The sequence below is a fragment of the Ictidomys tridecemlineatus genome, chromosome 8, assembly GCF_052094955.1.
Source record: "Ictidomys tridecemlineatus isolate mIctTri1 chromosome 8, mIctTri1.hap1, whole genome shotgun sequence".
In the NCBI taxonomy this organism is placed as follows: domain Eukaryota; kingdom Metazoa; phylum Chordata; class Mammalia; order Rodentia; family Sciuridae; genus Ictidomys; species Ictidomys tridecemlineatus.
In genome coordinates this window covers 98574510-98595099 of record NC_135484.1, presented here as the reverse complement: position 1 = coordinate 98595099, position 20590 = coordinate 98574510, and the positions used below count along the sequence as shown (strand labels likewise).

The 20590-nt window shown below is 38.5% G+C and overlaps 1 protein-coding gene across 2 annotated transcripts in view; it reads left to right on the top strand.

Annotated features, from left to right (window-relative positions):
* The window catches only part of Lrrc1 (leucine rich repeat containing 1), a 126147-nt gene that overhangs the window by 42504 nt on the left and 63053 nt on the right, over positions 1-20590 (top strand). For both annotated transcript variants that reach the window (XM_040282783.2, XM_005318551.5), the window contains exon 2: positions 5947-6064. In XM_040282783.2, the coding sequence (XP_040138717.2) occupies positions 5947-6064 (118 nt within the window). The remainder of the gene's footprint in view (positions 1-5946; positions 6065-20590) is intronic.

The window sequence follows — 20590 nt, the reverse complement described above, 5'->3', positions numbered from 1 at the left end:
TTAGTCAAACTGGATCTTTTAGTAGTCTGTTGGTATTTCTTGGGCTTTCTCCTTGTCTATATCATTCTCATGTATAAAAAATTATCTTAGCTAAATTTTATTCAGTATTTTATCTTTTATATTTTTAGAGAAGTGATCACTCTGTGATCAACCATGGACTTTTGTAGCATAATTTAACTAGTTTTTAAATGTGTTCTTCAGTGGAATAGCTGAGATTTCTACTTTGTTTTGTGTAGAATAGTTAGTCTACCATTTTTTTTTTTTTTTAACCTCGTGCCTCTTTTTAATGTATCTTTCCACAGTTCCTTCCATCTGCCAGCAGAGACTTATTTCTCTGCCCCTGATTTTGGACTGACTTTGTGACTTGAGCATTAGAAAGTGGCAGAAGTGCTATTATGCAGATGTCAAGGTGTAGGCCCAAACAGTGTTTGCAACCTTTCTCTTTACCCTTTTTGAATACTGCTCTGAGAACCTCATGTGAGGAGGCCCCTCCAACATAAAGGAGGACAGAGGCTTTTCAGTTGAAAAGGTTTGTTTCAGCTGAAAGGTAGCGTCAACTGCCAGACATGAGTGAGGCAGTGAGGATTAGTGAGAAAAATTTTTTTAAAAAGTTGAGCCAGAAAGTTTGGATGGCTCATTTTGCAGCAAAGGCCATTATGTGTAGTTAGTAGCATTTTTGCAACCTTTGAGGTGATTAAACAATGCAATCTGCAAAGTTCTTGGCCATGTATAAAGAATCCTGCAGTAAAGGCTAATTGTTATATCATTGTTATTACCGGTGTTACAGTTTGATTATAATGGTCACTTTACTCCTCCATGTCCTCCTCTAGATGCAATGCCATTGCTTTTCATTATCATTCACTCTGTTGAATTAAATGATAATAAGTAATAAGTAATGATAATGGTAATAAGTAATATATGCAAATAGTTTGAAAGTAGTGCAAAAGTAATATGCAAACAGTTTGAAAAATCCAATAAGCTGCCTCCGTGCTAATTGGTAATTTCCTTCCTAATAGTAAGTAGTTTAAAGCAGTAAAAGTTCTTCCTTATTGGGAAATAAAGCCATGTGTATAGAAAAGTACTTAAATGTATGTAGTTGGGTTATGGCAAATTATAAAGTGAGCATTTGTAACTACCACTCAGGTTAAGAAACTGAATATTGCCAGGTCTCCAAAAGCCCACTGCATGCTTCTCCTTATCAGAGTCAACTCCCTTACATCCAGAGGTAGACACTAACCCGATTTAATAGTAATTACTTCTTAGCTTTTCTCTAGGTTTTTACACCCTCTGTGCATCTGTAAACAAGATGGATTAGGTACTTTTCAACATTATATAATGGAATAATATAGTAATAATTCTCTTGTATCTGGCATCTTTGCTGGGAACTGTCTCTGAAATAGGTCCACATTATGACTAGCAGCTTTCATTTTCATTGCTGTGTAGATTTTCATTCTAAGAATATACTGTATCAGATCTACTGTTGTCAGGTGTTTGCATTATTTGCAGTTTGGGGCAATTGTGAATAATTCTGGCAAGCACATTCTTATACATGTATTCCGGAAAACATACATGTGGGAGATTTTGGCCAGAGAGTAATAAAAAAAGGACACCACTCTTTTGGAACTGAGATTTTTTTTTTTCTCTTTCTAAAAAGTAGAAGGGAGCTACTACTGCTACTACCAAAAAGAGAAGGAAAACGAATCTTGCCAGAAACAGAGAATAGGAAAAAGAAGCATTTTGTTTAGCCAAATTAAAGAATCTGTATCAATTAAAAATAATGGTGGCCCCAAGAAGGCTGGCATAGAGTAACAACCCAAGGCGATGTGGGTTTCCTTGCATATAATTGCACAGAACATGCTCTAAGTGGGTCAGCAGGCTATAATCAACACGGTGGAGCTGAAGAATGGGGCCTGTGTGTTCTATCACATGACCACTCTGTGCTGAGGCGCCCTGGCAGGACAGCTACGTGAATTGTTCTTCGTGTGCCCTGGCTGATCTCAAAAGCAAGGCAGAAAGGTTTTTGGCTTACTGAGTTTTTTTCTCTCACTATCTGAAGAAATTGAAAATTTGAGGTTTTGACATAATTTAGTGGCATCGTATCGATTTTAGAAGAAAGTAGGTGATTTAAAGTATTTGAACACCATATCAAGATCACATCAGGTTAATGAAGTAAGAATTGAGGAGTAACTGATTTCATTTGGGGATCATGTCAGATAGTGTTGTTTTTACGTCTGGTGCACTTTCCCAAGTTGACTGTGAGGTGGTAGCCATGGCAGGCTCTAGTTGAGGATGCTTTGACATGCAGAGCAAAACCTTAAATTTGTTTGCTGTTATGACTCGTAACAGCTGTGGGGATTTGTGGGCTTTGGTTTCCACAGACATAAAGCTAACGTCCTGTTCACTGCAGATCTAAGTACCTTATTGACTTAATTTCTTGTGTTATTTCTGAATGGTCCCTGAATGTATGGAATTATTGATGTTTTTTGTACTTTTGGTATAACGCCTTTGCTGGAAAACAAAGTGAGCTTTTCATGCTTGAGTAAACACATTGATGTATTATGAAACTGTCAGACTCATTGAACAACTGGCATAAGCTCAATTATTCAAATATGTGACTCTTTTGAATGGCTTTTGTGTTAGCTAATGCTTTACTACAGCTAGCATAAAGACATTTCAATACCTTCTCTTAAGAAATCAGATCTCAACTATATGATTAGAGAAATACAAAGGATCAGCCTTTATTTATTTATTTAGCAATTTCTTCATTATTATGTATAGCTAATTGGTAGCAGTCATTTGCTCAGATTCATAGGCCATTTTATTTTAAAATATCTATTTATAAAATAATTAGAAAATTATTTATGTAGTATATTTGTTACTTGTATTAGACAAGTGTTTTGCCTGTGTTTTCTTATATACATGGCATATCTGAAATTTTGAGGTCTTTTTTAGTTTTGTTTGTATTGTAAATCTTTTTCAAATTCCGTGATCTTTATAATAGTCGTTTTTATTAATAGAATTATTTAACAACATGCTAATCATTTCCCTCATTTGAAATGTGTTTTGTACTTTTTCATTTTTGCAGATAATTAATATGTGGGCTGTATTTTTTTCAGTTATATTACAACAACAGATATTGCCAGTTGCTTTCCAGAAGGCAGTAGTACCCTCTTATATGTTTATATAAATATCAATGCCTTTTACCAATAAAAAGGAGAAGAAGCCTACTAAATGTAATTCAGAATTAACATTTAGAGTATCCTGTAATCTGGTAGAGACTTTTTCCCTTTGTAAATCCAATTTCTATTTTTAGCAAAGTAATATATGCAAATAGTTAGAAAAATCCTATAAGCTGTGTAGTTTGACAGTGAAGAACAGCAGCAAGAGGCTTCTGTTTTCTCACTCCTGACTGTTGGTGGCTTTTGAGAATACTCAGCTCTTGCCTATTTGTGAAAATATATGGCTTCATTTTGGTAATGTGTGATTTTTTTTTTTTCTCACTTAAGGGTTATCTATTGATTTCCTTTTCTGGAAGATGAGGCTTTAGCTCTTACAGTGTTTTTCCATCTTTTCAGTATTGGCACAACTTGGTTTTATCAATATTGATATGGTTAATATTATGACTGTGTTAAATAGTATTTGTAACCAAATCATATTGTGTATGTGTATAAAATAAAATGATTGTATCTTCTTATGTTTTATATTTTTCCAGGGATTAGTAACCCCCATGTCTTTTTGCTTGCTTTATTTTCCTTATTCCGGTTTCTAGTTTTTCAGTAAGTGTTCTGACATTGTTGTAAAACTCCTCTTGATACTTCCAAACACATAAAGTAACCCCTCAAATGTGTGTGTGTGTGTGTTTTCCGAAACACTCTTGAGGACCCTGTATAGTTTGCTCCAGTGTGCACAGGTTGCTCTCAGGGCTTGTGGCTCATTTGACATCTTAAAATTCCCTTCATGGTATGTATGGTCCTGGACATTTCTTTTGTCTTTCTCTGTCTTGTTGATTCCTTGATTCCTGGATCTTATCTATTTCTTTTAAATGTAGGTTCATGTTTTGATGAATCCCTGAGAAAAATGCAGGGAAGATATTTTTTTTCCGAGACTGACTGTCTGGCAAGACCATTATTTTGTCTTCACACTTGATTGACAGCTTGGCTGGGTGTGCAGTTTGGGGCTGGGAATAATGATTTCTTGGGGTTTTGAAGGCAGTGCTCCACTCAGCATTGCTGTTGAGTTCAGTGCCATTCTGATTTCCAGTTTTTTTTTTTTTTTTTTTTTAATGGCCTTTTCCTTTATTTCTGCTTTCTCTGGGAACTTTTAGAATCTTCTTGTTTTTGGAGTTCTGGTATTTTACAGTATTCCCTGGTTGTGTCTTTTTTCATTCATTTTCTTTCCTAGCTGGGTGGTGTACCTTTTTGAATCAGAAGCATGTTTTGCAGTTTCTGTGTTTTCTCTTTGAACGACATGTTATGTAAATGTAGTGAACTGATTCTTTGGTTTTTCTGTCTTTTTTCTCCCATTTTCGTTTCTTATTGTCCTTCTGAGAGATTTTATTAACTTTATTTTTTAACCTCCCTTATTAAATTCTTTTATTGATGCTACTGTATTTTTTTAATTTCTAAGAACTTATGTCTAATTCATGCTTTACATGGATTCATGCGGAGGGTGGCAGTTATATTTTTGGGTTGATGAAGTTTTCCTCTGTCCCTGTGTCATGTTTGCTTCGTCTGAAGAGTGTATGTGTGCTCACTCTCTTTCTTGCATATCGTGGCCATTTCTCAAGTTCCCAGACAATCTAGGCTGTCTCTAAATTTAAGTTCCAAGTGTTGGAGATGGGGGTGAGGAGGTATGTGTGTATGCGCGTGTGGTGTACATGAGTGAGGCTGACCTGGAGCTTCTCTGGAAGACACTGGTTTGGGTAGGTCTGTGCACAAGACTGGGGCCTCCCTGGGGGCAAAAGAGCAGGTGTGATCTCACTGATCAGACTGTGACTGAGTCCCTGGTTTTAGTGGGGTTACTTTATCCTTGCCCTCTGCCTTGCTAAGCTGTGCTTGGAGTTAATTCTTCTAGGAAGGAAGTTTCCAGTTTCCTGACTGGCTCTGCAGGGTAGAGAAGAGAATATGAGGGTTTAACTGTTTTTAATATAAAATTTCAGGCAGTTCTTCAGAGGTACCTGGATCTGATTTCTTGTTGGCTTCTTACCTCACAGGATTAAATTTCAGCTTCATTTTAGTTCTTTTGTTAGTTACCATTCACCCATCTGTTTTAAAGCTTCAAGAATTTGGTTGCATGTTGTTGCTTCTTGTCCTCTCTCATTTTCAGTTGTCTTCATGGGATTATTACATGGTTTTATTATTTATGTCTATCTCTATATAAATGGCTGTAGTATCATTTTAGTTCATTTAAAAAGGTTGTAGAAGAAAAACGGCACATGCTCATTCTGTCCTGGTTGATGGAAGTGCAGACACTTTAGATTTTGACCAAAAGTATTTCTCTCCTATATGTATTTGTGGAATATTTATTATAGTTTGTTGTGTGCAGTTGTTTCTTTAAAAGCACTTTAAAATGTATTTTAGTCTTATTTCTGCATTTTTTAACATTATAGATTTAACGTCAATTTTCATATGTAGAAGACATAGCTATAAAACAGTTTAAAAGGGATGACTGTTAATCTCATTAAGTTGCTCATTGATTCTTAAAATCTTTTTATTTTTAAATAGTTATAGATTAATTGGGAGTTGTTAAAATACTACTGAGAGGTCCTTCCTGCCATCTATGCCAATGACAATATCTTTACATGACTATAGTACGCTACTCAAATCAGGAAATTGACAGTGATACAGTCTTAGTTTTAAAAGACACATTATGTTACATTTCCTATTTGCCAAAAAGCTTCTTCTGCAAATACATATAAAATGTATGTAAAACTATTTTGTCTTTCAGCAATTTTTCCAGCTAGTCAAATTACGAAAGCTTGGACTTAGTGATAATGAAATTCAGCGGCTCCCTCCAGAAATAGCAAACTTCATGCAGCTGGTGGAACTTGATGTGTCCCGAAATGGTAAGGAAAAGATTCTGCTTAGATTTGGATTGTCCATTTGTCTCTTCAGATGCTGAAGGCATTTTAAAAATACATTTATTATATACATTTTAATATACATTAATATACATTTATCTACCTACATTGGTGGATAAATGTTATGGAGATGCTTTTTCTGGTAGTTATGAGAAAGCTATGCATATGTTTGTTATTTGTGGAAATTTGTGCATTTTTAATAGTTCAGTCAACTTATAAGCATTTACCCTCAAATTTTTTCATAATATAATATTAAGCTGTCAGATTTTTCAAGGTATGTTCAATCTGACTCTTGGAGTAAAGCTTTGGCTGGGAAGTCATTTGACCTAACTTGTTCATTGTGCTGAACATGACCTTGAGGGTTGGTGGTGAATGTCTGGGTGCTGCTGCAGGTGGGAAAGCCTGCCCTTGGGGAGGGTTGGTTTCTCTTGGCTCTGGCTCAGTGCCTTAGTGTGTTCTAACTGCAGTGAGCAGACCTGTTCTGGCATCTTCTATCATCTTAATTTATTTCTAATTAGGCTGGTGGTGGTTCTGTCAAATTACAAAAGCTTGGACTTAGTGATAATGAAATTCAGCGGCTCCCTCCAGATTTTGTGTGGTATATTTAGGAATTTAGTTTGATTTTCAGATTTCACTATTATATTGCTTCCTTCTTATTAAACATTCAGCAGGTATTTATATCCACACACTTTTTATTTTTAAACAGATACCTGGTTGAAATCCAGGTCAGTGCTTTAAAGCCCCCTGCATGGGCCTCCAGGGATTGAGAAAGTCCTGATGGCAGCTCTGGCTGTCCTTGCTACCGAAGGAATTCAATTCTTGTAAGGACTCTCATAAAATTCCCTCAGGATAGGTCCAAATATAGTCTGGATAATGATTTCTCTCAGATTACTACCTTTTTTTGCTTTTGCTTTCCTATAGTAATCCTTTTTTCCAGTGAACCTTACTTCTGTATAGTAACAATCTTTTGTCTTCAACAGAAACCCCAGGACTCAGGTACCATATTCTTCTGTGGATCATTGTTATAATGCAGCAGTGATGATCAGTATTTGAAAACACATTGAAGAAAAATGATCCTTTCCTCCTTTTAACCGCTTTTAAACTGCTGTCTTTTATCAGATCCCTTAAATTGACAGCTATCTTCTGGCCAAACCATGTGATGGTATCTACTTTTACTTTTCTTACCTTGAAGGTATTTGGAAAAATAGAAAAACAAAAACAAACCTGTTTTTTTCTTTTGGCTCATTTTAGAGTGGTTTGTGGGGTTACAGGTACCCAAATCAGCTTAGGTAAGGTGGTGATGGAAAGGATGGGAATGGAACTGGCACTCTAAAAGCACTGGCAATTGAGCTCACATTTGACATCATCTTAGGGGTTCACAGTCTTTGTCTTCGAGTACGTCGGCTTCTGATGTAGGTGCTCTGTCCTTTCCTCCCCACGGACCTATTCTTATAGTGGCGTCTCCACACCAAGGTCTTGTGATCTCTTTAGTTCTGCACTTTTTGGTTTCTTTCCCTGATGTGATATTTGCCAGCAACACATTTCTAAGTGAGGAACAGTTAGCTTATCTTTATATGCCAACCATAGGACTCAGGCTACAAGTCATGGGCCACCATGAGGCTGGCTGCCTTGGGAGGGAAGTGCAAGTAGTGCAAAGCAAAGCTCCAAACTTCACACCAAAGTTGGTGGGGAGCACTTACATGGGAGTTGGAGTGGTCGGGGTGGGGCAGGCATTTGAGGCCTTGCCTGGCCAAAAGGGCCTCTAAGGCAGTCTTGAAGTGTACCTGTGTACAGGCTACTTGATGGAAGTGACTCTTGTCGTAGTAGTGACCTCAGTTATAAAGAACGACTGTCTGTTAACTCCAGAAGGAAGCAACAACTATGTAAAATGATCACTGAAATCATGAAAACTGAAGGAATAAAAACGGCAATTTTGAAATTGGCATTAGATAGGAAAAATAAGCAGGGATCCAGAAATACTTAAGAAAGAGGAGTAAGCTCCCAGTCCTGTTACTAACTCTAATGGGATGCTCTGTAGGAAGTGGCACTAGTCAGCTGCCAGTAGTCTCACCAGTTCTTAGCTCTTCCTTTTCAAACATTCTTAGCTAGAAAGAAGGGCTCTGTGCCTCGGCCCACGTGTCCATGTTTGCCTTCCACCATATTGATAAAAAGAAGCGAGGCTTCTTGGAATTCAGTGTTAGAACACAAAAGTGGTTCTTTTCTTTGGGATGCCTACCCTGTACATCTTTTAATTTCCTCATTTCCAATCCTTATTGTCACAAGTGTTAGAGTTTTGCGAAGAATCCTGCAGATCTTGTACCTTCATATCAGGCTCTTGGAAATTTTGAGGGGAGCAAACTGTCCCCTTCCCTTACTGACAGAGTCTTTACCTGGCTCAGTAGCATAAAGGTGGGTGTGTGGGTGGGTGGGGGGTGGTTGGTTGGGATGGTGGGAAGGCAGCATGGCAGGTGGCAGAGTGTACGGCTTTCTTTGAGGTTGTAAACAACAATAACAAAAAACCTTACAGATGACAGCAGAACAAGGCCACCATTTACCCTAATCAACATGAGTCTTGGGCTGTTTCCAGGTCAGTCAAATCTCACTCTGCTTCCTTTCCCATTTTATTTTATTTTTGTTTGTTTATTTGCAGATAAAAACACATTAATGTGACTTTTTCAAGGCAACTGTATTGGTACATAAAGGTCACGAAGCTTGCAGCCTGAGAAGTAACGTGACAACCCTACTCTGTACAAAAGCAGGCATTTGTAAGGGTCCAGGGCTGGTGTCTGGAGGCTTCTCTGACCTCTGGTTTTGTGTTGCCCCAATTAAAGATGCCTCTGTCTGATCAGAGGCTGATTTTCTGCCCAGCCCCTGGGTTCTGGGTTATAGTAGGGCCATAACAAGGGCTGGCCACCTCTTTTTTTATAATATTTATTTTTTAGTTTTAGGTGGACACCGTATTTTTATTTTATTTTTATGTGGTGCTAAGGATCGAACCCAGTGACCCATGCATGGTAGGAGAGCGCGCTACCACTGAGCCACAACCCCAGCCCCCCCTGGCTGGCCACCTCTTGATAGACCTTCAAAGGTTTCCTTAATTCCCAATTTTCTAAAAATAAAAAGCAATGTTTTGTCCATGGAGGAGGAAGGAGGGGTCTTGGTATCAGATCACTCAAATGTATTGGGTTAATGCTTGCCAGACTTGATCAATCAATGGATTCTCTGAGAATTTTGTTAAAACACTTATTAGCAATAGTTCTGAAGTAGGTGTTGAGAGTCTGCCTTGCTAAGAAGCACCCATGGGTATCAAACCAGCTTGCCATCAAACACCAGGAGTTAGCAAGATCTTGGATGCCACAACTCAGAAGCCTGCTACTAACTATCCTTCAGTCTTCTTGTGGTTACGTGCCCATGTTTGCTCTGCTTCTAGGATCCTTGCACCTTCCCATGCAGAGGGTAGGAAATCTTCAGAATATTCCTGGTTAAAGGGAGAGATCCTAGAGATGACTTAAGCCCAAGGTTGCTTTGATACCAGGAGCAGAATCAGACCTTTCCTGATGTTTCCTTGCTTAAGTGAGGGAGAAAAGATATATTTTGTGTTTCTTTTCTTTTTTTTTTTTTAAATGTCTGTAAATGAGAAAGAGTGAAATTTTCACAGGTTTATTTCCTGGGCCAAGGAGAACTACCAAGACCTCTAGACACTGACTTTTGTGGCTTTTGGTTTCTTCAGGCACAAAGTCAAGGAAATTATGTGCTGTGTTAGAAAAGAGAAGAGTGGAGTTTGGGAGAAGGAGGGCAGCTATGGGTCTCTGCTGCCATGTGGGTTGTTTCTGAGGTCCTGATAGAGAGTTTGGCAGGGAGGACCGGGGCTGGGCCCTATGTTCTGACCTCAGTGCTGGCCCTTGATGTGGCCAGACCATGATTTGGGAATAAAAAGAAACTAGATTGGAATGTAGTATATGAATTTGGTATCTGAATATGTTGTTAAAATTTTGTCCACCAAATTTTACAGGCTTAGAATTAAGGGCGAAAGCTGTTTTCTGTGGGGACATGCATGTGCTTTAATGCCTAGACTCTATGTGTTTTCCCTCTGCTCACTGATTCTTTACTATTCAAGCAAAATGACCTCTGCTTGTCTGAGAAAAGATGTTACCCCCTAGTGGGATCTTACTGTCCAAGGATCTAGTGCAGACTTTCTTAATGCATCATGATTCCTGCCCTAAGGGTTAGTAATTTGAATTTTATAGTCTATGCTGTAATTTGACTTACATCACAGTGCTATATCATTATCCATTTAGTTTAGTTTTCTCTAAAGTATAAGGCGTATACCACTGGCACAGCTAGAGATGATTTTTAGTGGTACTGCAAAACTGCAATTTTTAATGTTGAATCATGGTGAGAAAGTTATCCTTTTTCCTAATTCTGTTCTTCTTGGGTTGCCTTCTGTAAAGGTTTATAATACTATATTGTATTTTTGTTGTATTTATCTTCTATTTCTGGTAGTGATAATAGCTTTGTGTTCATGTTGGTGATTTAAAACAGTTTGCTTTCTTTAAAATTAAATCTTATTCAAATTAAAGTCAATTTAAAGAAAGAAGCAAATAATAAGGAATACAGGTGGCTAGGCCAGTATGACAGATTGTGAAGATAGGTAGCTTAAATTAAAGAAACACTGATTAGTATTAGTGTACCATACCAAAGAACTTGAGTTTATTTCTCTTATGAGGAAAGTAGCACTGCATTTAGATAAACCTTGGCCAGAGAATGCATACCTTGGCTAATTATTTTGCAAATTTGAGTTAACAAGAACTTAAAAATAAGATAAGTTTGGCACAAATCATTGGCAGTCCCAGGATCACACTGCAGGTAAACAGACCCCTACCAGCAGGGCCATTTCCTGCTCTTTCCTAGAGGTTAGCTTTAATTAGATGCTTGGGGTAGTTGTCCTGTGTCCAACCTGGGGATGCTGATCAGTGTCTGTGGTCTGTAGCTTTTGGCTGGTTGAATGAAATCTAAAACCAGGCATGAGGACTGCTGAGAGAATCTTGTGTTTACTTCTGAGTATGTACTAAGAAAAGCTTTCTGGCAAGCAGTAAATCTAGTGTGCCTAGAAGTCCTCCTCCTTAGTTATGAACAATTTGCCTTTTTTTTTTTTTTTAATCTTTGTAACAACTACCAACACCCACATCAGAAGTGTAGCAGAAGGCATTTTTTACCCAGATGGACTTGAAACTTGCCACAATAAACTCATTGTTCCCTCCTTTCTTGCAGCCTAATCTGGGCCCAGGTTGAACACTCTCTTTAGCACATTGCCCAAGTGGCTGGACTTCATACATTATAGTAGGAGAGATTCCATGTCACCATCACTGTTAAAATGTTACAGGCAAAGGAAAGCGTTTCCCTGTGCTCATGCTAGATAGTCTTTGGCCCAGAGCTTGCTCTCTCTGCTTTCCCATTATAAGCCTTCTCTCTGCCTTAATTTTACCTTCTCTTTAGTTAGGAAAAGAGGTTCACATAGGAAAAAACAAACTATTGCCTTTACTCACTAGTAGTGAAATACTACATACTTTGATGCCAGATTATAGTAATTATTTTTGAAGTGGAAAGGAACTGAACTACTGTTATATTTTCTAGTCACCATTTTATGCTACAAATTGTATTTTTCAGGGAGCATTGTTTTAAATGTGAAGATGTATTAGAAACCATTTCAAATACTGCAAAAGAAAGTATAAACTTCAAAAATAGATTTCTTTTTTAAAATTTGTTTTAATTAGTTATAAATGAGGGTAGAATGCATTTTGACACATTATACATAAATGGAGTAGAATTTCTCATTCTTCTGGTTGTACATGATATAGAATGACACTGGTTGTGTAGTCATATATGTACATGGGATAATAATGTCTGATTCATTCTACCATCCTACCTAGCCCCTACTGTCTCCCTCCCTTCACTCCCTTCTACCTAATCCAAAGTAACTCTTTTCTACCCTAGCCCCACCCCTTATTGTGAATTAACATCCACATAAGAAAAAACATTTGGCCTTTAGTTTTTGGGGATTGGCTTATTTTGCTTAGCACGATATTCCCTACTTCCATCCATTTACCAGCAAATGCCATAATTTTATTCTTTAAATCTGAATAATATTCCATTGTGTTACATACCACAAATAGATTCCTGTTGATGAGCATATCTTACATTTCTTCCCCCTCCCCCCCCATTGCCATTCCCCTGTCCTTATTTGCTCTTATGTAGGAGAATCTCTCTGGGTTGCCTGCCTTCCACATGCTAGGCCAGAACATATGCTACAAGCAGAGTAAACTGCTGTCACTCTTCATTCTGTTGATACAGTTAATATTCTGTTTTCAGGAATGTTGTGACTGTATTGAAGAAATTGTAGGTATTTTCTAACTTTTTCGTTTTTGTTTGGTGTCTCTCTCTCTCTCTTCCTTTTAAATTAGCAAGTCTGTAATAGATCTGAATCTGAAAACAACACCTGACTGTATTTTTTTTTTTTTAGGTCAACAAGTTTTTCATTTAGTCACAGGTTCTCTAAATGTTTTATCTATTTTAAGAAGCTCTTATCTTCCTCCCTCTACTCTCAACCCACTCATTCACTTTTTATATACTGTGTTCTGTTATATCCTGATTTTTCTACAACAATGGTAGATTTATCCTGAGCAAGTTGTTATTAAAATAAAATAATTGCAGTGGTTTCTTCTGAAATAAAACAACTCAAATATGTGGATGACAGTTTCTGTTCCCATTTTAATTCAGCAGTTTCTGTAAGTATCAGTGTGATGGTTTCCAGTTCTAAAAGTGAATGAGAATGAGCAGCCACAAAGGTTGCTTCGATTTGATTTTGAGGTCACCTGTTATGTGATGTGCATCTGGCTAGAGCTAAGTGGTGTTGTGCCTCCAGCAGTTGAAGGCAGATCACATCTCTGTCCCTTTAGGGACAGTGCCACTCTCTGTCACTAAACACACTATGCTTTCTGCACATCAAGCTAGAAAAGACAAATCTTGGAAAGGGACTAAGGAGTCAAGAGGAGGGAAAGTGTAGGGATGAGAAAGAAGCATAACTAAGAAGCATAAGAACTTAACCTGGGGTTTATATATAGAAATAGTTTGATTTTTAAATGAACATTTTAAGTGTTGAATAAGTTCTCAGTCTAACTAACGTGTCTACTCAAAGCCAATAATGAAAATGATCCTGGATTCCTTTTGGTTTGAAAACACTTTAGATTCTTATGTTTTTCTTTTAAATGCTTACCATTAACAATTATAGCCTATTATTATTATTATTATTATTACAATCTTTAAGCAACATTTATTGAATACCTCTTTAGTATAAAGCTCTATGCTAAATTTCTCCTGTCACTTAAAAAAGTAAGTCTACAGACAAACATAAAGACAAATAAAAAGAACTATACATGAATAATTGTTATACTATGGTATAAATAAAATGCTAAGTGCACACGATACAGAAAGATGTCAGTAACTGGAGTTAGCAGGAGATGTCAGTAGCAATTGATTTGAAAGAGACTTGAAAGAATAGGGCAGTTTTGGTTGGATGTTGAAAACAGGCCATCTTTAACAATTCTTACATTTCAGTTGCAGATGTGCAGGGAATCAGTAAATGAATTTCTCGGCAGGATTGCCATTATTATTTTCTACATATTTATTTCAAATGTTTGTTCTAGGCTTATGGAATCAACAATATCATTAAAACTGCAAATATCTCAGTGCTTTATCTATTAGTTTATTTACTGAAAATTTTAATATGCACCAAAAAAAAATCATAGGAGGACCAGTTCATAATAAGAAGAACTAAAACTGTACAAGTTGCCATGGCATTATTTTTCTTTTTTACCTGATTGCTGACTATTGTGTTACAAAGGGTTTGTTTGCTCTGCCAGGTAAAATGTTAATAAGCTTTGTGCATTAGTCAGAATAGATTAGCTATTGATAAAAAAAAAAAAAACCTCAGTGGCTCCACACAATGAGAAATTTTATTACTACTCAACTTAGCGTTTAGTGTGTGAGTAGTAGTATTGGGAAGTTGATGGTGTAAGACTCTGCTCCACATAGTCATCCAGGATTCCAGGCTTCTTTCTGCCTGTGTTACATCTTCATTCAATTTGTGGGATACAAATTCTTTATAAGAGGGGATAAAATGACAGATTATGTATGAGAGAGTTTTATGGGTGATGACAAGAAGTAGTGTACATTATTTCTCTCACATTCTGTTGGCCAATGTATATCCCTAACTTCACTGAAAAGAGCTAGAACATGCAGTTAGCTAGGAGAGAAAGATGAGAAACTTGGCTGTTGGTGAGTACTAGATCATCTGCCACATCTGGCATTTAATGCATTGCTGGTATCGTATATTTTATGCTAGAGAAGCAAGACCAATAAGAGATGTTTGTGTGTGTGAGAGAGTGTGGGTGTGCACTTGTGTATGTGTGTGAGAAGAGATTTATTTTGAGGAATTGGCTCATTTAATCATGGAGGCTGAGAAGTCTCACATCTGCCCTCTGTAAGCTGTCAATCTAGGAAAACTGGTGATGTGATTCGAGTCTGAGCCTGAGACCTGGGAACCAGGGAGCCAGAGGTACAAATTCCAGGCCAAAGGTTGAAAAAAACTTGATAGTCCCAGCTCAAGCAGGTAGATAGGAAGCAAAAAGGAGCAATTTCTTTCTCCTTCCACCTTTTGTTCTACTTAGACCCTGAATAGATTGGTTGATGCCCACCACATTGGAGAAAATATGAATGGATCTGTAACATCAGTAGGAAGCTGTAGGTTGGATAGATACATGATGCACAGGATGGGAATTTCCAGAAGGATATGGTAAATTAAAAGCCAATCAGACAGAAGAAAGAGGTGAGTAAGCAGTTTAGAAGTCTCTACCTGATTTAGGATTCTTGTGTTGAAATAAGTCAGGGAGGCACAATTACCCCCTAGGGCCATGTAGTTATGGAGGTACAAGGGGAAAGAATGTGGACAGAAACAGACTAAGCATAGATGTGCAGCGTTTTTTTCTAAGACACTGTGAAGCAATCAGGTCTCTGTTTACCTAACATATACTTTGTGAAAGTGCTTGGTGGAAGTACTACACTCATTAATAGTTCATGTCTTGAAGTATTTAACCTTGTTCAACCTTTGTTCGATGGTGTTGCAAAACATTAAGGAATAGGCCTTCCATTCTGCAAGGCTGACAAGTGCAGGGTTTAGATGAGCAACGGGTCTGAGCAAATTAGAAGAAATTGCAGGACTTGGTGCCAGGCACTCGGCACACCTTCAGCACTGCAGATAGCTTGGAGCTTTGAGAAAACCCCAGTGACACCAGAGTCCCAGGGACTGAACTCTCACCACAGGGGCCTGAGGTGAATGGGCAAGGCAGCAAGCACCTGAGGGAATGGAGTGACTTACCTGTGATCTTGGCTTCCTCATCTCACGTGGGACCCACTGCACACATCCCCATCTGCCTTCAGCTGACTAGGAACCAGTTTGTGCCAGTTTGAAGTGAACCCTAAATGCGGTCAGATGCCACGGAGAGGTGCTTTATCCCTGTTGTAGTGAGGACCTTTGCTTTACGAAGCTCCCACCTTTTTAGGTCCTTGCTCTGTTCAGCAGCTTTGCATGCAGATCATTAGAGAAGAGATTACTTCTACTTTTCCTGTAGGTCAAGGCCACTTCCTTGTCTCTTGTCTTGTATGGTAAAGGGTTTCCTCATTGTGGCTTTTTGGTGTTCTTTGAGAAGAAGCCTCCATCTTTTAGAGCTCTTCTCCACTGCCAGTTGAATTTATTCTTGTCTCCAGAAAACCTTTACTGTGCAGCAACTGTTTGGTCCTTCCCTAGAGCTTCAAATAGGAAACTCAAAGCAATGCTCTAAATAAAGGCAATATATTTTATTAAATATAGGACAAGAAAGCAACAGCGAATGTTTTGGCTAGACAGTCTGTTTCAATGAGATGAAGGATTCTTGTGTTGAAATAAGTCAGGGATCCTCTATAGGCAAGAGAGTAGATCTTTAGAATGAGGTGTTTTTTTTTTTTTTTTTTTTAAATTCCAGGCAATATTGAACTCAGAAACACTCAACCACTGAGCCACATCCCCAGCCCTATTTTGTATTTTATTTAGAGACAAGGTCTCCCTGAGCTGCTTAGCACCTTGATTTTGCTGAGGCTTGCTATAAACTTTCGATCCTCCTGCTTCAGCTTCCCGAGCTGCTGGGATTACTGGCATGTGCCACCATGCCTGGTTTAGAATGAGTTTTATTTATTTCTTAAGTATTTAACCAGCACCAGCTCTTTGGTTTCTATGTTAGAAGATAGAGGCAAATCAGTTTAGTGGTGGTCCTCAAGGGATTTAGGGTAGAAGAGTGGAAAGATCAAGTCCAGCCCTGATGACGACAGAATAGAAAGCCCTATCTCAGAGGTATGCCTGAGGGAGTTCAGGGAGAGGGTCTGTGTCATTGTTGGGGATGAGGGTAACCAGCCAAAAGCTTGCTGGATGTGGTGGGGGAGGACAGATGAGCAGCCTGGCTCTGAGATAAACTCCTGCGTCCTTCCATGGGAGAGATGGGAGACACTGAAGAAATGAGCAGATCCGAGGGGAAAAGATGTGTTTATTTGAGGGCATGTGGAGGGTGAAATGCCTTTGGAATTCCAAATGGAGATGTTCAGAAGGCAGCTGAACATAAGGGTTTGAGAGTCATGGGGGAGACTTTGGCAGGAGATACAGCTTTGAGAATCATCCATCTGCATTGATGGTTGGAGCTACAGTATGAATGAAGCCTCTTAGGGAGAGGATATGGAGTTGGAAAGACAGATGATTGTGCATAATACCCCTATTTGAGGGAAAGCAGAGGAAGAGGAGGCCCTTGTAAGAAAATGAGGAAAAAGTGGCCAGAGGATTGGTCAGAGGTGTTGAGTAGTACTCTAGAAAAGGCCAATCAAAGGAATAACAGAGTGGTGACCACTGAGTTTAGCATCTAGATGTGATGCATCTCATGGGCCAGAGCTAAAGCTTGCAGATAAAGCTGGTGCTGTAGATGAGAATGTGAGATACAGCCTGTAGAAAGACAGAACCTTGGGAGGCACTGTCCTAGCAAGTAGCCTCAGCAACTTAGTGAGACCCTGTCTCAAAAAATAAAAAGGCCTGGGGATGTAGCTCAGTGGCGGAGTGCCTATGGGTCTAATTCCCAATACAAAACAAAACACCCCCCCACACACACACACCACATACACAAAGGAGGAAAAAAAGGAGAGAAGGGAGCTGGGAATAGACAGAATTGCAAGAGCCTCATCCAGAGGGGATACAGTATAAAATGGGGTAGAATGGTCCATCCATGAGCACTGAGAACTTTCCATTGGATTAGGCATTTGAGAGGTCATCTGTGACAGTAAAAGCAATGTCAGAAGTCATTCCCGGTGCACATTGCTGCTTGTTTAATGCTTTTCCCTTGACATTTTGGGAGATCAGAGGAAGGTTTGAAAAGCATCAGCAATCACCATTTCCTGGAGGAAACAACAACAGTCACTGTTTCCTGCTGGATCTGCCAGTTCTAAGAGATGTAGGTGATTATGATGGTGGTGTGTGTCTTGGACAGCTAATGATGATATAATTGATGGAGGGATTTCCTGACATTCTGCTTATAACATGAACATGTTTGATGAGTGTCTGGCATGGGAGGGAGCCATCCAGGCATGGCTGCTCCCCACAATGAGGCAGACCCTGCAGTCAAAGAATGAGGTGAGCAGTCACTAGTAATCTCTTTTTGGAGTCTGGTCATTGGACATGGTTAGGATGGGGTAGGCTCTGGTCATTTTAGGCCCATTATTCCATGTTCAGTGTTGTGGACCACAGGCAGATAATGCCTCTTCCTTCTAAGACTCTTTAATAATTGCATTTATTACATGGTGTTTTCAAGTTTATTTCACTTTGAGAGTTTTTAGAATTAGAAGCATTGTATGGTCATTATAAAAAGCCAATGCAGTTGAGTGAAGGCAAGGTCAATCACTTGCCTTTTCTGCACTCTTCTCACAGTGGCTAAGGTTGCCATTGTGGGGTGTTCCTCTATATTAGGCTTATTTTTATGATAACCCTCTACCCAACTGTATTATGAAACCATAGTGAGCAAACACTGTGCCTCTCTTATTCACCTGTGCCTCCCTATCTGCTACCACATGGCCTAACATGAATCTTGTTGCTTAAATAATTGGATTAGTGAACAAATGAGTGAAGGGGATGATCTCTTAGGCCTTGCCCTTGGGACCATCGTTGCCATACCTTCTGTTGTAATTTTAGAGAGAAACTGGGTAGGAGTGGAGAGCATTGCTTTACTTAGTATTCAGTTTGAAGGAACAGTTACCATATAGGTGGAACTGAGTACCAGGGTATAGGGCTTGTAGCCACTTTATCCAGCCAAGAGTACAGAATTTTTTGATTATGTAAATAAAGTCAATATATTCAGAATCTGGTATATGACTAGCAGAGCATAGATTAAAGATGACAGGCTTTGCACTTTCATAAAATTAGGAAGTGTGACAGTTACCATGCATTTTCAGTTCTTAAGAAAAAGTGCATCATGACTTCTACATTAATTTGTAGAGTCTAGAAATTTTCACTGTGCATCTTGCACATCAGGGTCTGTGCCGTCACAGTACAGCAGAAGGAAGAATCCTGGCCAAGAGGGGACGAGATGCAGTCCACTCCCAGAGATTCTCAAACCATTTTGGCAAAACCACATTTGTCACTTTGAAAGGGAAGACGGAGCAAAATATTTCAAGGTCAGCAAATCAGAAGGCCTTAACAACCATTAGACCACAGAGAAAGGGGCTTTCTGGAATAATGGGAGCAAATTTAGAAATTTAAACTTTGGATTATGGTTCATCTTCCTTTACTTGGAGCAATTTTTCTCCAGATGGGCTATGGGACCACCTACATCGAAGCCTTATTAAAATTGCATACTTCCAGCTCACCCAAGGACTATGCAATTGGAATTTCCAGAGTAAAATTCCAGAAGTCTGCATTTTAAATCCAAGAGAATTTACACAACTTTAAATTTGAGCAGAGAGCCATTTGTAGAAGAATTTAACCAGACCTTTCTTCATCTAAGTTGTGTAATAATGGCTGAACTAACTACATGTCCATCATCCCTAGTCCAAAACTCTGAAATCTAAATTGCTCCAAAATCTAAACATTTTGAGTGTCAGCATGAAGTTTAAAATATTGTGGATTCAACTCATACAGAAAATTTTTGCCCAGCTTGAAATTCATATATCTGTTATAATGACCTGACCCCTGACCCTACCACCACCCCTCCAACACACACAAAGCAAATATTTCACATTCTCTTTCCATTTTCACCTTAAATTCAGATGGGGTACTTGGGAGGATTGCTTTAGGACATGGAAATTGAGCTGTTGTATCACAGTACGTCATCTTCCAGGTGAGATTCAGCTGAAACATATTATGTATTTTATTATGATTCCCAGTCTTGAATTTTCTATAATTCATCAAATTCTGCAAAATTTTCTCATAGCATTGATTTTTGAGAACTACTCCTTGTAATCCTAAAAAGGCACTCTGAAACATTTAACCAATGACAGTGCCAGAAGAATATATGTGCATGCCTCATTCGATGAATACTGTGAAGGGATAACACCAATTTCACTGTAAAACTTTTGAAATGTTTCTTTTTAAGAAATTTAAGTGCATTATAAATATCTCTCCTTTCCATTTGTCAGTTGACAACTTAGAATTTTTAAGCTTGTAAGGTCTTTATCTACTGTATTCCTTTGTGTAACTAAACATGCTTTTGAGTTCTTTTCAGAATGTATTTTGTACTCTTTTTGCCTTAATCTCTGCTTTTTAAGGGTTACTTTTGAAAAAGTGCACTTGTATTACAGGTAGAGGAATTAAAAAAATGATTTATGTTTAAAAATGAGGAAAATGAAGTTAAATTTGTTGCAAACCTGCCCCCTTCCCATCCTCTTCCCCGACCTCCTTCTCCCACCCTTAACTAAGCAACAAAACAACTTTCCCTTGCTGGGCTGCTGTTTTGTTTCCCATTTGAGATTGTCTAATCAATCCTTTAGCACAGTTTTTAAAAGTGGCATCTGGCTGGGCGCGGTGGCGCACACCTGTAATCCCAGTGGTTCTGGAGGCTGAGGCATGAGGAACATGACTTCAAAGCCAGTCTCAGTAAAAACGAGGTGTTTTTTTTTTTTCTCTTTTTTTTTTTATTGTTGGTTGTTCAAAACATTACATAGTTCTTGATATATCATATTTCACACTTGATTCAAGTGGGTTATGAACTCCTATTTTTTTTTTTAATGAGAGATTTTTTTTTAAGAGAGAGTGAGAGAGGAGAGAGAGAGAGAGAGAGAGAGAGAGAGAGAGAGAGAATTTTTAATATTTATTTTTTAGTTCTCGGCAGACACAACATCTTTGTTGGTATGTGGTGCTGAGGATCGAACCCGGGCCGCACGCATGCCAGGCGA